Genomic DNA, 16,133 nt, shown 5'->3' with positions numbered 1-16,133 from the left:
TTTATAACTCCTGGTAGCCCTTAATAATTGTGTCAGCTGTTCATTATCAGGGTTTATTTCCAGTTTAGGTATTCTAGCTCTTCTCCCTACTGAAGCAGGTCTCCGGGGTCATGGCTGTGATGGTTGGTTCTGTCAACTTGACATTGAAGTGGAAACTTAAGGGTTCTTTGGAAAGTCAGTTGAGTTGGGTGGTGTTTTGCTGGGGCAAGCACGGAAAGCTGTGTTTTCCTGAAGCAGACACAGGTAAAAGGCTATGTTCACGAAGGAACATTTTGCTAAAGCAGACACAGGTGAAAGGATGTTTTGCTAAAGCAAGCGTGTGAAAGGACATGTGATGAAGGATTCTTCACTAGCGACATGCATGTATTGGTCTCACATCGCGTAGTTGAGCTGTATATGTTGGGAATTCATAGAAAGAAAGGCACCAAAAAACTTCTGGTGCTGTGCTGCGGCTTCTTGCTGCTTCCTTGGACTCAGGCCAATTGGCAAAGTGATGCCAGCTGAGACAGACCCATGTGTAGCTTTGCTGATGAGCACTGGGTCTAGACTGGTTCTGGATCATGCTCATGTGAGTGACTGTCAATGTGGTGACACCTCATTGGTTATCCACCATTTCCTAGGAACTGCCCTGGCCCATAGAAACGAACACTTCACAGTCACATCTCTGCTGTATCACTGTGTCCCAATGGTCACAGTTCAACTATTCAGGAGAGACACCCAGGCCAACTAATTCCCTCAGGAATCTAGAATTGGGACCTCTCCGACATTCTTTCTGGATGGTCACCAACTTAGACATTTTGTTGCAGGACCCCATGAAATCCAGGCTGGTCTCAAACTCACTATGTGGTCAAGGCTAACCTTCAACTCATGGTCTTCCCGCTTCTACCTGGGCATTACTACAATGAATGGTCATGGCCATCTCTAGCTGATCTTCAGGGAGAATTTAGCATTTAGGAGCACTGGTCCTGAGGACAAAATAAAAGAGAGGCAATTTGGGGAAGGGCGGAGATGGGGAAGAATGGACATGTATTCAAAGCAGCACAGCTACATGGAGAGAAAGCCCTCCTGGTGCATATGGCTGCCACAGCCTCTGCTCTCCCTTGGTGGGGAGAACCTCTCTCATTTTCCTGGTGCAGCGACCTCTAGTGGAGTTCTCTCGCAGTGGCCTCATGAAACTCAGGCAGAACGTGATCAGAAGATAAAGCCCACATCTCTGAGCTTTCCTCATCTGATGCAAACTCAGATCTGATTGGTGACTCGCTGTGCTTCATGTTTTCTAAAGGAACTCTATCTTCATGGCTTTACAGCCTGCAGGGGCACAGCGTTAAGGCAGTGTCTTCAGTCTTGACAGCTTTCCAGGGCCGTATGTACCTTATCTAGACAGCTTAGGGGGTCACAACTAAATCCACAGGTGCAATCTAGCATTATCCCCTTCCAAAGAACTTTCTGGCCTTCAGTCAGCCTTTCCCAGGCTCAGGAAAAGATGACCTAGGACTTTCCCACTTGTGTTCACTCCCCACTCTCATCCACTCAGCAGCCTTGATGGTTGAGCTTTCTGTAGCCACACAGCTCACATGCAGACGAATGCAGCTCCTTTCACTGAACCCTCAGGTCTAATGTCTTCTGATCGCAGCCTCTTTGGACCATTTCTGTCAGAATGATCCTTTCCCTTCTTAAGAAACTTTATTATCGTTTCGTTTGTGTGTGTCGACACATGCTGTGTGTGCAGGTTAGACAAAAGCATCGGCTCCCCCAGAGTTAGTGCTAGGTGACTCTAAGCCACAGATGTGAGTGCTGGGAACTGAACTCCGTCCTCTGGAAGACAGGAAGTGCTCTTAACTGCTGAGCCATCTTTTCAGTTCCAAGAATGATCTTTCCTTTTTCTTCTAATCTTTTAGGTATTGAAGGCTTTGTCATTTGCTATCAATTATGTTAGCCACTGCAAGGATTCAGGAGCAAGAGTCTGGTCTTTGCCTATAAGGTACTTATGGGGAAGAAACCTCTTGGGGGAACTGCCTGGACTACAGTAATCACTCCTCCTACCCCAAAAGATCACCAGCACACAAGCAAGCAGAGAAGCCCCAAAGTTAAATAACTACCATGTGAACCGGTCAGACTTGTCTAGTTGATCCAAGTGATAAACAGACTCCACTTGGGCCCATAGGATGCTTTCTAGCAGGAGTTGGGACTTGAGTTACAGGCAAACTGGGTGCTGCCCAGTGCGTTAGTTATGCACACAGTAGGAGCCCTTGCTCCTCTGGAGCTTGTTAGCATTCTGTCTAAGCTCCGCCCCACAGTTACCTGGCAATAGCCAGGTGTGCCTGACTCACTATAAATGGGGCTGCTTGCCCGCCCCCCCCCCCTGCTCCCCCCCCCCCCCCCCCGCTCTTACCCTTGCTCCTACCTTCCTGCTCCAGTTCTCTCTCCCCATTCCCTCCTACCAACAAAGACTTCTCATGGCCTGCCTCTATCCTCCTCACCCAACTTCCCTCCCCATACCCTGAATAAACTCTATTCTATACTATACCTTCACTATACCTTCATGTGGTCCCTCAGGAGGAAGAGATGCCTCAGCATGAGCCTGCCAAGGTATCCCCTTCTCCCTCGCCTCACCACACACCTCCACCAAAACATACCCCCCCTTTATCTTATTATAAACACATCAGTGTGTATGTATAACACACACACACACACACACACACACACACACACACACACACAGTGCCAGAAGAGGTCAGAGGAGACCCTGAGACTGGAGTTACAATGGTTGGGAGCTGCTTGATGTGGGTGCGGGGATCTGAACCCTGGTCCTTTGGAAGGACAGCCAGTGCTCTTAACCACTGAGCCACCGCTCCAGACCCTCAGCTCTGTTTCTGTTGTTGTTTTTACACTTCAGTGAGCCAGAGTTAATTTTGTTGCTCGCCTCCAGAAAGAATCTTAAACAATCTTAATAAAAATGAGAGGTCTGGGGAGAAGGGATGACAAAAATACATTATACAAAGTTCTCAAAAAAAAAAAACCCAACTATTTTTAAAATAAGGGAGGTTCTGCATGATGGGATCACAGGTATGTGGAGCTGTAGTGAAAACCAACTATGTAAAGACCCCTCCAGGCACAGGGAAGGACCATGATGGAAACGGGAAGATAGTCTCTCTGAGGAAAGGAAATTTGAAGGAAGGGTAGGAAATGGATCTGCCGTGAGAACGGGAGGAGCAGATGTGAATAAAGAAGTAACTGGAATAAACGGTTACCTTGAACTTGCCAGGTGTGGTGGGGGGCAGAAGAATCAGATTTCTCTGAGTTCCAGGCCAGCCTGGTCTACACAGTGAGAGGAAAACCAACCAACTAACCAACCAACCCAATCCAACCAATCAACCAACTAGCTAAACAAACAAACAACAAAACTAGTTATCTTAATTTGGGTCCTCATGCATAGATTCCCAGTCTATCATGGAAATATTTCCCCCCCAACCTCAAACTGAAACAGAAGAAAGATTTTTAAAAATGAGTTTGTCTCAAGGGTCTCCATGAAATCCCGGCAGGCATTAGGGCATCTGGGGTTTAGAGAGACTAAATGATTTGACGAGTGGGCAGATTGTGAAGGATCCCGATGCAAAGGATGCAGTCCCACGCTGGCAGGGGAGAATGGAGAAGCACCGAGGACCAGCCAGGACCCACTCACCACAGGCCTTTTTATTTATTTGTGTGTGTGTACGAGAGTCGGCCAAGTATGTAACAAAAAGTCATTCCTTCGTGTCCATGTTCCTGAGTAGTCCGTTTATTTAGACAAGTTTTTATTTATCCACATCCATCTGGGTTGTTTCCAGTGTCCTGTTCTCCCATACAGAGTGGCCATAACATTTGTGTCTATGTCTTCATAGAATTTCTGGGTTATTTTAAGAGAATACCCAACTGGGCCCCAAGCTGGCTTGCTACCTTACCTTCCCAGCGGCAGTGTAGTAAAACTTTACTCTGTCCCCTCATCAGCATCTGGTACTGCCTTTTTTTTTTTTTTTTTAAATTCTGGCCAGTTTCCTGGTATTTCATTGAATTTTCCTGTGTTTTAGACTTCTTTTTCTCTAATCACAGTGATGAAACACCTTTCCACCTTTCCACCGGCTTTAACAGAGGCGATCTTTGGAGGTACTCGGGATCTGTTTGCCTTCCTCTTTGCACATTTTGTTTCGTTTTTATTGGCTTTTTGTTTAATGCACGAGCCGAGCTGTGCATTACAGGGGTCAAGAGAGGGAAACTGCTGCCTTCAAGGGCTGCGTTTGGCACTTATACTGGCTAATTTTATGTCAACTTGAGACAAGCTAGTTATTTTGAAAGAGAAACCTCAGCTGAGAAAACCTCCCCCTGACCCCCCAGATCAGCCCATGGGCTAGTCTCTGGGGTATTCCCTTGGGTGATGGCTGATGAGAGAGGCCCGACACCATATGAGTGGTGCTACTCCTGGGCTGGTGGTCCTATCAAAGCAAGCCGAGCAAACTCGAGGAACAAGCCATAGGCAACACCCCTCCTTGACTTTCCTCAGTGATGGGCAGCTATCTGGAGGGGTAAGTGAAACAAACCCTTTCTTCTCCAAGTTGCTTTTGGTTATAGTGTTTTATTACAGCAATAGAAACTGTACTTTATACAGCCATTCATTAAGGTGGGCCAAGGAAGGTGGACTAATGCCTTTAAATTCTTTCTCTGAAACAACTCCAACCTTGTCCTCCTCATGAGCTGCCCCAGAACTGCTTCTTCTGCTGTGCACCTGTCCTCTTGGTGTTGGAAGAATGCTTTGTCAACCCTTGTTTATATGGCTGTAATGACAGAGTAGATTCAACTATCCACGCAATTTTTTCATGGCTATAACTACTCTTGAGTTTTGTAGACAGAACCTCGTCTCAGCACATACTTTGATAGATACCAGAAACAGCATGTTACTAGTGGCTAGGTCCACAGGCAGAGAGCCAATGGGCTTGTGCTGTCTGAGATTTGCATTAGTGGGGTGTCCAGGTTGGCTGGTTGAACTGCATGGCAATCTATTGCTGTCAATCCTGGCACAAACACAACTTGGAAAGTAATTCATGTTGTCTTGGTCCTGTGACTGTCCGCAGCCAACTAGAAAGCTGAAATAATCCGTAAATCTGCATTCTTTCAATCTGTTCTTCTTGACAAATTATTTGGAATAGTTCTTAACCTACTTGCTTTTCAAATCTATGTAATTTCTAGGTAACTGAAAACTCGTAGAGGAAAAGGATTAAAATTGTTGAAGGATCCTGTAACTGTGTCTCCTGGCAAAGCTGTTAGCTAGTTAGCCATAAGTGTGTCTCCTGGCAACGCTGTTAGCTGGTAAGCCTTCATTTTTAGAAGGTTCCTGTCAGCCCAACAAGTTGCACAGATCTCTGGTTTGGGGAGAACTGCTCATATTCTGGGATATGTAAACTATGACAGACTTAGAAGTTCAGAGGTTTGGAGACACTGTAGGGAGCCCTTCTCAGGCAGGAGACTGAAGCCCAGGAAGTACTGTGTGTGAGTGGCTGCAGCACTCCTTTGCAGAGTCCTTCTGGAGGCTCTGACACAGACCATCCACCCCTTTATTCCCCCATATACGCATTTAAACTTTTTTGTCAGAGTCCCACAGAGTCCTGTTTGTAGCTCGCTAGGCTAAAGAGCAGGGATTCCACCTTCTTGTGCCGCAGTGCCAGTGTCTGGAACTGGCAGCTATTTAGTAGGACGCGTCATGAATAGATGAGCGTTGGCAGAAGGTAGCCGAAGTAAGTACAAACCGGAAAACCTGCAACAGTGCCAACAGTGCTATCATGTGTCACATTGTGAACCCCGTGTCAGAGACTATGTATGTAGTGTACATTTATTTTTAATTAAATGTTCACAATAACTCTGAAGCAAACACAGCTGTTCCTACTTTATCAGTGAGAAACTAAGACAGTCGTAAATAATTTCCTGAAGTTACACAGCTATAGAGAGGCAGAGCTGACACTCGGGCCCAAGCAATTTGACAACCTTTGCCCCCAAACTACTCTTACATTACAACAAGTATTACAACTGCTGAAGACCTTAAAGGCAATTCCTCTTGACCTTGACCTTTTTTTAAAACCGATTTCTAAGGTGATCACACCTGAGTCATGTCTCAGAGTATTTTCCTTGCTGAGCAGATGTTGTGGATTTGGTCGAATGCTGCTTGTATTATGTCAATCTGCTCCCCAAAATTGCACCAGAATCCGCATGGGACCCTGCCCTGAATTGGTTTTGACTGGTAAATAAAGTTGCCAGCAGCCAAGGGCTGGGCAGGGAGACAGAGGCAGAACTTTAGGATTCTTGGGCAAGGGACTGAGGAAGGAGCAGGAAGAGATATAGCCGCCATACCAGGAAAGGAAGAGAGACACCAGGCCTGAGAGATGCAGAAGACAGAGAGATAGTCATCATGCAGGTGCTGGGGAACGCAGCTGAAGGGGGCTGCAGGTCTGAGTCCCGGGCAGCAAAGATGAAATATAGATTTTAGTAAGTAATAACTGGGGAGTATCAGAGGAGCGTACATCAGCCATTTGGAGGTTAGGAAGTGGCCTAGCCATTGAGCTGTTTAAGGCATATTAAAGTATAAAGGCTGCACTCACGAGAGTGTGTGTGTGTGTGTGTGTGTGTTAGTGTTAGTCATTCATTCAGGAACATTGGAACACTGCCACTGCTACTGCCAGAGTCGATTTTAGTAGGGTTAATTGGATATATATATATATATATATATATATATATATATATCCAGCAGGCTCTGAGATGGCATCACCATGGGCCATGTCAAGAGTTACAGCGCCGCAGAGATCCCTGTGGAGCCCACAGTACTTACACTTAGAACATGCACTATTTCTGCTGTGTGGCGGTGAATAAATGATTCCGTGTTTTCGTCATAAGGTATAGTTTGGCTCAAAGAAGACAAAGATTTTAGGAACTTCAACTTTTGAGTTTCCCCCTGAATTTGTGGGGAAAATGATAAAAACCCAATTACACATCGCAATCTTATTTGATAAATGTACAGGGCTTTTGCAAAGTTTCTTGAAATGTGTCTAAGCATATGCCATCTTACTCTATCCAAAACAGTCTTTATAAGGAGTGCACAAATCACAGAAGTGTGCCAAGGAACGTCCTTACTGCTGCCGTGGCTGGGGGCCTCACATCAGAGCCTCAGCTACAGTAAGCACTCTCTCCACCGGTTTCACTATACCCTCCACTCACCCTCTCTGCTGCTAGGTTAAGATTCCCAAAGGTGACTCTAATATTGCTATTTCCAGTTCTCTTGATGTCATTAAAGAGCCATCATTTCAAGTTCCTAAGGCTTCCTTTAAAAAATGCCAGTTCAGAGTTGAATAAAATCTTTTCATATTAATACTTTGATTTTTGTTTTTTAATCAGAAAGCAAAGTCTTATTATAGATTCTTTCTGGTTTATTTTTTTCTTTTAGTTCATTGATAAATATTCTTAGGTATCTACTTCTCTATACCCCATAAGTAATTCTTTTTTTTTTTCTTAAGATTTATTATTGTATCTAAGTACACTGTAGCTGTCTTCAGACACACCAGAAGAGGGTGTCAGATCTCATTACGGGTGGTTGTGAGCCACCATGTGGTTGCTGGGATTTGAACTCAGGACCTCCGGAAGGGCAGTCAGTGATCTTAACCGCTGAGCCATCTCTCCAGTCCCCCCCCCCATAAGTAATTCTTAGATACACCAATAAATGACTCAAGCAGTATGTGTTACTCCTGTGTGTGTCGTGTTCATATGTGTATGCGTGCACATGGAGGCCAGAGGTGGATGCTAAGTGTTTTTCTTAGTCTCTTCCCACCTTACTTTTGAGGCAGGCTCTCTCAGTGACATTTAGCTCACCGCTTTCACTAGACTGACTGGATAGCAAGTCCCAAGAGTCTGCAGCCTGCCTGCCGTGCAGCATTTACATGGCTGCTGGGATCTGAACTCAGGTTCTCTTGCTTTCACAGTGTCCTAGTTACTTTTCTGTTTCTGTGATAAAAACCCTGCCCAAAACAAGTTACAAAAGAGAGCATTTAGCTGGACTTACGGTTTCAGAGGGTTACAGTACATCAGCCGAGCAAAGACAGAGGGCAGAAATGGTGGAAAGCTCACAACTTGGTCTGAAAGCAGAAGGCTTTGCAGGCTCCAAAGGCTCTTTAGGATCATTTGGCAACTTAGAGCTGATTATATTTATAAGTTACAAGGTAATTTTATGACTTTTTAAAGCATCATATCACAAAGTGAACCTTTTCAACATCATATATAGTTCTATGAGTTCTAAGACATACACATACATGTTATCACCACCATACCTCAGGCTGCTATTCCTCTATAGCCATGCCCTTGCCACGCCCTCCCACAGGAACCCCTCTTCTGTTTGCCATCACTAGTTCTTGTCTAAGCTGCCCCGTAACTGAAAGTGTACTCATACGCTCCCGTGATTGGCTTTGACTGCTGATCGCTATTGAGACAAGCTGTGCTGCTCTGGCTATCACTGCTTTACCCTTTCATTGATGAGAATTAGTTAGCATTCTATTCTATAGATGTGCTGTAGGTTATTGATCATCTTTCAATCTTACCATACTATGTGTGTCTCTGGCATCAGGCCTCATAAATAGCAGGTGTATATTTACTCCTTGTTGATTGGTTAAATGAGATTTAAAAGCCCCAAAGAAGGTAAAATTGCTGGGAACACTAACAGAAAGAAGTTGCTGTAGGAAATGTCTCTCGTGAAAGTCTAGGCCAAGCAAATTATTCCACATAAGGATGGGAGATATTAAGTTATCGGGTAAGAAAGAAAGTGAGCTGTTTGCCCACAAACATAAAGACCTGAGTTTAATTCCCAGGACTCACTTGAAAGCTCTGTGTGTAGGCAGCCAGCCTAGTCTAATCAGAAAGCTGCATATCCCAGTGAGACCCCATCTCAACCACACATGGTAGACCACTCCTGAGGAATAATCTCTGGCCTCTACATGCATGTGCACTGAACATGCATACACACACACACACACACACACACGGGGGGGGGGGAAGAGAGAGAGAGAGAGAGAGAGAGAGAGAGAGAGAGAGAGAGAGAGAGAGGTAAAACAAGTAGATACATTTTCTTGTTAATATGACTAGTAAAGATTAAAAGCTAAAATCAAAAAATGTGCTGAGGCCCGGCAGTGGTGGCACACACCTTTAATCCCAGCACTCGGGAGGCAGAGGCAGGCGGATTTCTGAGTTCGAGGCCAGCCTGGTCTACAAAGTGAGTTCCAGGACAGCCAGGGCTACACAGAGAAACCCTGTCTCAAAAAAAAAAAAAAAAAAAAATGCTGATTTTGGACAGTCATAAGCAGCTACCATCTAATTTTCTTCTGTGACAATACAAATCCACTTTATATCAGTGGTTCTCAACCTTTCTAATGCTATAACCCTTTAATACAGTTCCTCATGTTATGGTGACTCCCAAACAAAATTATTTTGTTGTTACTTCATAACAGCAATTTTGCTACTGTTATGAACCATAATATAAATATCTGATATACAGAATATCTGATACTTGAACCCAAATGGGTCCCGACCCACAGGTTGAGAACCACTGCTTTATAGGCTGGGTAGACAACTTAGTAGAATCTATTGAAAGCTTGACAATGGCACTTACAGAAACTATTGGGACAGTGCCAGCTGCGTCTGGTGGTTTGAGTGAGAATGGCCGCCAGAGGCTTATATGTTTGAATACTTGGTCCCCAGGTTTTGGAACTATGGAAAGGATTAGGAAGTAGCAGTTGGAGGAGGTGTGCTACTAGAGATGGGCCTGGAAGTTTCAAAAGCCCACACCATCCCCAGGGCGCACTCTCTGCCTTCTGCTTTCAGACCAAGTTGTGAGCTTTCCACCATTTCTGCCCCCTGTCTTTGCTTGGCTGATGTACTGTAACCCTCTGAAACCATAAGTCCAGCTAAATGCTCTCTTTTGTAATTTGTTTTGGGCAGGGTTTTTATCACAGAAACAGAAAAGTAACTAGGACACTGTGAAAGCAAGAGAACCTGAGTTCAGATCCCAGCAGCCATGTAAATGCTGCACGGCAGGCAGGCTGCAGACTCTTGGGACTTGCTATCCAGTCAGTCTAGTGAAAGCGGTGAGCTAAATGTCACTGAGAGAGCCTGCCTCAAAAGTAAGGTGGGAAGAGACTAAGAAAAACACTTAGCATCCACCTCTGGCCTCCATGTGCACGCATACACATATGAACACGACACACACAGGAACATAGACACATACTGCTTGAGTCATTTATTGGTGTATCTAAGAATTACTTATGGGGTATAGAGAAGTAGATACCTAAGAATATTTATCAATGAACTAAAAGAAAAGAATAAACCGGAAAGAATCTAATGGCTAATGGCAGGGTAGTGTTAAACAAATTAGGGCGTTGTTTTCTTTTTAAAATGTGTGATTATTATGTATGAATAGTTTGCCTGTATGTGGGTATATGTACCATGTGTATGCCAAGTGCCCTCAGAGGTCAGAAGAGGATGTCAGATCCTGGGAGTGGAGTTATGGACTGTTGGGAGATGCCATTTGTGTACCAAGAACTGAGCCTGGGTCCTTGGCAAGAGTGGCCAGTGCTCTTAGTTGCTGAGCCATCTCTGTAGCCTCCAGCACTTGCTTTCTCATATTCTACTTAGTCATTTATGTTTGCTTTAAGTTAAAGACAGAAATTCTCGGGAAACAGAGGCAGGTAGATCTTTGAGTTCAACCAGCCTGGTCTATCTATATGAGTTCTAAGATAGTCAAGACTACATAGAGTCCCTATGTAGTCTTACTCCAGTTTTCAAGGTCCAGCTCTGTGTGTGCATGCCTGTATTTCCTTTGTATCACTGTCCCCCTCTGTCACCATGACTTAAGTGTTGGGAGTCTGCTGTGTCCTCTCTGACTACTTCTGCAGTACGCCATGCCCCCAACTCTAGCTTTCCCTTTCTTCTTTTATCCCTCAGACCTGAGTTCAGAGGTAGCTTCCTCAGAGGTGCCTTCCCTTCCCTCAGGTCAAGGGTTCTTACATCCTCACAGGACGAGGACTGGGTCACCCCAACAATGACACACCAGATAACCAGTAAACGGGACAGTACAAAGCTATAGTTACTCACCTAGAACATGCATGACTGTTCTTTCTGTAATTAGAGTCATTTGTAGGGATAGAAAATGCTAATAGTGGTTATGAGAAGAAAGGGATTAGCGAAGATTAAACACTAACTTTTATTATGGCTCTAATATTCATTTTATTTATTATAAATACAATTAATATATAAATTTAATGATTTATAAATATACAAATTATAAGGATAAAAATACATTTTATAACCCATAAAGTATTTGCACTAAAATGAAGTGTTGAAAATATTTTTTATTATAGGGAATAAATGGGATTGTCCATTAAGACTGCCGTACATACCTTTAGCTCACCATGTAAAACTTCCTGGATGGACTGGACCAGTCTCTCAATGCTGGTCTCACTGAGGGGCTCCTGGACAGTAAGTAACCTGAGGTTATCTGGAAGGGACTCCTGAGGGAGCATCGGGATGTCAGCGATGTCCGAATCTAACACCAAAAGAAAGACACTGCTGAAGCCTCCGTGGGCGGTGACATGATGATGCCGAGTGGTGCAAAGCACCTGCATGGGCCACGACCCTGCCCTCCCCCAACTCTCACGGTTTCCTCAACTGTAAAGTGTCTCAGAGCCTCCTAGCCACAAGGACCTGTAGGCCAGAGCAGTAACAAAATGGTAAAGATAATAACCTTTAAAGTCTCAAGTCTGGGCTGGCGAGATGGCTCAGTGGGTAAGAGCACTGACTGCTCTTCCAAAGGTCCTGAGTTCAAATCCCAGCAACCACATGGTGGCTCACAACCATTCATAATGAGATCTGATGCCCTCTTCTGGTGTGTCTGAACACAGCTACATGTACTTACATATAATAAATAAATAAATCTTTAAACAAACAAACAAACAAACAAACAAACAAAAAGTCTCAAGTCTGAATGCCTCAGTTGATCATTGACCAGTGTTCCCAGAACCTTCTCCAATAGTCTGAACGTGAATAAGCAAATGGTTTACGTTTTGTAAGAGGCCAGTATGTCCTTAGGTCACAGCAATCCCACAGATCTTGTCAGGAAGATAATTTCTAAAAATCTTTCCATTTTAATTCAGAGTACCATAGATCAAAACTAACATTAAATTTTCACAATCAACTTTCAACTTAAAAATCCAGGGCATCTGCTGCTTCTGGTATGTGGCCCAGGACCTGGAATTCTAGACCTTTCCAATGATGATACCAAAAAACCTACACAAGCATCACAGAGGCTGCTTTCCCTCGGATGCTCTAAGGAGGTGTAGAAGCTTATCCTAAGCTATCCCAGTTGTCCTCAGAGAACAAGTTCAATGATGCAATAGATGGCCTTATAGAGGAAAAAAATCAGCATTTCCCAAATAATTGACGCTCCTGCAGTCTGGACTTAGTCATAAAAACTTTTTAAGGGCTGGAGAGATGGCTCAGAGGTTAAGAGCACTGACTGCTCTTCCAGAGGTCCTGAGTTCAATTCCCAGCAACCACGTGGTGGCTCACAACCATCTGTAATGGGGTCTGGTGCCCTCTTCTGGAATACAGGTGTACATGCCGGCAGAATGCTGTATACGTAATTAATTAATTAATTAATTAATTAAAAAAACTTTTTAAGACTCAATTCAAAGAGTTGCTACACAGTGTGTAAGCCAGCACACATCCAACATTGCTCTCCCGACAAATTGAAAAGATTAAAAGGACCCTGAGAATTGCAACCCTGATTTTGTATTCTCTTTGGTCCCCTGAAGGTCTCAGCTGGGAATGTCCTCCACTAACTACAATGTTATCTACTAATTACAATGTAATTAAAGTCACCACTTACTTCCTTTGGTCAGGACATAGGTTGTTCACTCTGCCTCCATCTCCCCTTCCTCCCACACATTGTTTCCTCTCTCTGCCTTGCCGACTCCGCCCCACTCTTCAGGTCTCAGCTCCAAATGCCTTTTGGCCCATAATGAACCATGGGATATCAAGTACTCTGGCCTCCACACACCATCACCTGGGTTACACATAACTCTGGCTGTATATCTCTAAGTACATGGTACCTATGCTGTTCACTGCTGCATCTACAAGGAGTCTGATCACGTTGGGACACAGCAGGACATAGACTCTGCTGACTGACTGTGATCCCCAGGCATGGCTGGCCTTTCCTAGCTCGCACCATTTCTATCTCTTCAGCTTACTCTTCCCTCCTCTTCTCCCCGGGGGTTGTCTTTAGCCGCTTCCTAAAACTGCTGGCAAGGACCATTGACAGCAGGGTTCCCATATCTCTTCCTTGTTGTCTCAGCCTCCTGTTTAATTCTCCCACAGTGCTCACCACACCTCACAATTGCCCTAGTTACTGTGCTTTGTAAGGTCTCTCTCTTTGCTGTACTGTGCCAGCCACAGATGTCAGGGACCATGGATGCTGGTTATAATATACAGTGGTTACTGAATATACTGCTGTATATTCAGCACCTCCTCCTGTACTCAATTCCTGTTTGCTGAATGCAGAATAATTGTTCTGCAGGCCGATTCAGATCCCACCTTCATCATAAAGACTCCCAGCTGTCAGCCCCACCTGTCTTTCCTTTGTTGGAATCCCTCAAAGTTTTAACATCATGAACCAAATTAATCATCATCAAGATCTGACTAAGGGCTACTCAGTAGCTCCTGGTAGGACTGACTCTCTCTCTCTCTCTCTTTCTCTTCTCTCTTTTTTTGAGATTTATTTATTTTTATTTTATATGTAAACATGCTTTGTCTGCATTTGTGTCTGTACACTATGTGCATGCAGTATCCAATGAAGTTAGAAGAGGGGATTGGATCCCCTGGAACTGGATAACAGATGGGGTGAACTACTATGTGGGTCTGGGACTCGAACCTGGTGCTCCACAAAAGCAGTAAGTTCTGTTAGCTGCACTTTAAAAGAGAAGTCTAGGGTGTAGCTAGGTGACAGAGCATTTACCTAGCATTTATGAGAAGTCCTGGGCTCAACTCCTAGTATGGGAAAACAGGGCAAAACTCTTTCTCTCCATTCACTGTTTTAAAATCCCCATCCTTTCCCCTTTCACCTGTGAATTCAACACTAGCTCCACCCTTTTGAACGTCGTCTAAGTTGCTCAGCTGTAGGTCTACACTCCCTGAGTCACTGTCAGAAGCACAGGGGATCACTACTTCTTCTGTACCACTGGCCCTAGGAACAAGAGAGGGAATTCAAAAAATTAGTTTTATACAAGCACCTCTTTCATAGCAACCTGTTGAAAACCCCACGTGTCCCCTTCTCAAAGAAGCTTTTATTGATCATCAATCTAGACTGGGTAGCCTCTCCCCACCCTGGTCCAGTGACTTTGCTTCCACAGTATTTGTTGATGTACTGTGCGGTCTATCAGACATCTTGTCCCCGATACATCACCAGCACCCAAGATAATGTCAGTCTCCTGTGGGAGTGACGGATAGGTAGGCGAATGAGAACACACTGCGGTACAACAGTCCCACCTTTGCTTGGGTTGTTTTTGTCCTGTAGCTTATAATTCCTTCCAGTATAGCATCTGGTTATTCATTTATTCATGCTGGGGCAAGTTGGGGCTTCATACGTGCTAAGCACAGACTGTACCCCAGCCTAGTTATACCTCAGCCTAATTAATTGACTAGTTTATTAATTCACATATTTTTGCAGTGCAAGGTACTAAGGCAGAGTATAGTTTATTCTCGGCAGGCACTCTACCAATGAGCTACATCCCACACCTCCAATTCAGTTATTTACAATGTTTAGTGTTTAATCGTTTCTTCTGCTAAGATGTAGGCTCCCTGCAGGCAAGGATCACAGGCTGCTTCGGATGTTTTTCAGCAGACAAGAACAGTGACCTGCACATGGTAATCCCTGCTCTCTGGATGATGAAACAGGACTGCCATGAGATCAGGCTGGCTCGGGCTATGAAGTGAGACCCCTCAGCTCAAACAAAATAGAACAAAAAGACAAAACAAGGAAGTTTCTGAGCAGCAGTATATTGTGATCCAAGTTTTATTAAAATAATGTTTTTGTAAGAGTGATATATATGGGACTGGAGAGATGGCTCAGCGGTTAAGAGCACTGACTGCTCTTCCAAAGGTCCTGAGTTCAAATCCCAGCAACCACATGGTGGCTCACAACCATCCATAATGAGATCTGATGCCCTCTTCTGGAGTGTCTGAAGACAGCTACAGTGTACTTACATATAATAATAATAATAAAAAAGAGTGATATATATGTAATGTATGTGCATATACCATAAACACACATACACAAATATCGCAAAATTGGAGAAAAACGTGGATTAAAGACAAATATCTATAAAGTATAGATAGCTTTTGGAAAAAAAAGTTCCATTTTTAAGCTGTCCATCTTGCTTAAAATTTTAATAAATATTAAGTACTGACAATAACATGGAACAAAAAAATCCTATAAATTGCAGTTGGAAGTATACATTAGTACAATTACTTTGGCAACAATTTATCATTATGTAGTAAAGTTTAAAGTGTATATATTGTATGGCTCACTATTCTACATCTAGGAAAACATCTGGTAAAACTTATACATGTGTGCCAGGGGATGGGGAGGAATATATGAGAATTTCACAGAAGTGGTCACCATGGTAAACAAACAAACAAAGATTAAAAAAAAAAACCTTGAGACAGCTGACGACTTAGCATTAGCAGAACAGATAAACTTATATGGTCACACAGTGAAGTACTATACAGCAAGGAAAATGAGTCGGGTCAAGCAAGGTAGCTGATGTCAGCAATCTCAACAGCTGGGAACTTAAAATGGGAGTTGGAGGCCAGCCTGGGCTATATAGAAAGACTCTGGGGCTGATCAGATGGCTCAGCGGTTAAGAGCTGTAGCTGCTCTTCCAGAAGTCCTGAGTTCAATTCCTAGCGACCACATGGTGTCTCCCAATCATTTATAAGTGGATCTGATTCCCTCTTCTGGTCCAGCAGATCACTCATACATTAAATAAATTTTTAAAATAAAAAAAAAATCTTAAAAAAAA

At 43.9% G+C, this 16,133-nt stretch overlaps 1 protein-coding gene across 5 annotated transcripts in view; it reads right to left on the bottom strand.

Moving 5' to 3' along the window:
- The window catches only part of Mroh8 (maestro heat like repeat family member 8), a 73,826-nt gene that overhangs the window by 50,812 nt on the left and 6,881 nt on the right, over positions 1 to 16,133 (bottom strand). For 4 of the 5 annotated variants that reach the window (XM_021156950.2, XM_021156951.2, XM_021156952.2 and 1 more), the window contains exons 2-4: positions 14,175 to 14,296; positions 11,457 to 11,602; positions 6,851 to 6,973 (exon numbers count right to left, since the gene is read on the bottom strand). In XM_021156950.2, coding sequence (XP_021012609.1) covers positions 6,851 to 6,973; positions 11,457 to 11,602; positions 14,175 to 14,296 — 391 coding nt within the window. The remainder of the gene's footprint in view (positions 1 to 6,850; positions 6,974 to 11,456; positions 11,603 to 14,174; positions 14,297 to 16,133) is intronic. The other variant, XM_021156956.2, reaches the window with a different exon arrangement.

This window comes from Mus caroli, unplaced genomic scaffold (genome assembly GCF_978045245.1).
Source record: "Mus caroli unplaced genomic scaffold, Mus_caroli_1 scaffold_2, whole genome shotgun sequence".
In the NCBI taxonomy this organism is placed as follows: domain Eukaryota; kingdom Metazoa; phylum Chordata; class Mammalia; order Rodentia; family Muridae; genus Mus; species Mus caroli.
The sequence above is the reverse complement of the archived record's forward strand: the minus strand, read 5'-3'. Positions and strand labels throughout refer to the sequence as shown.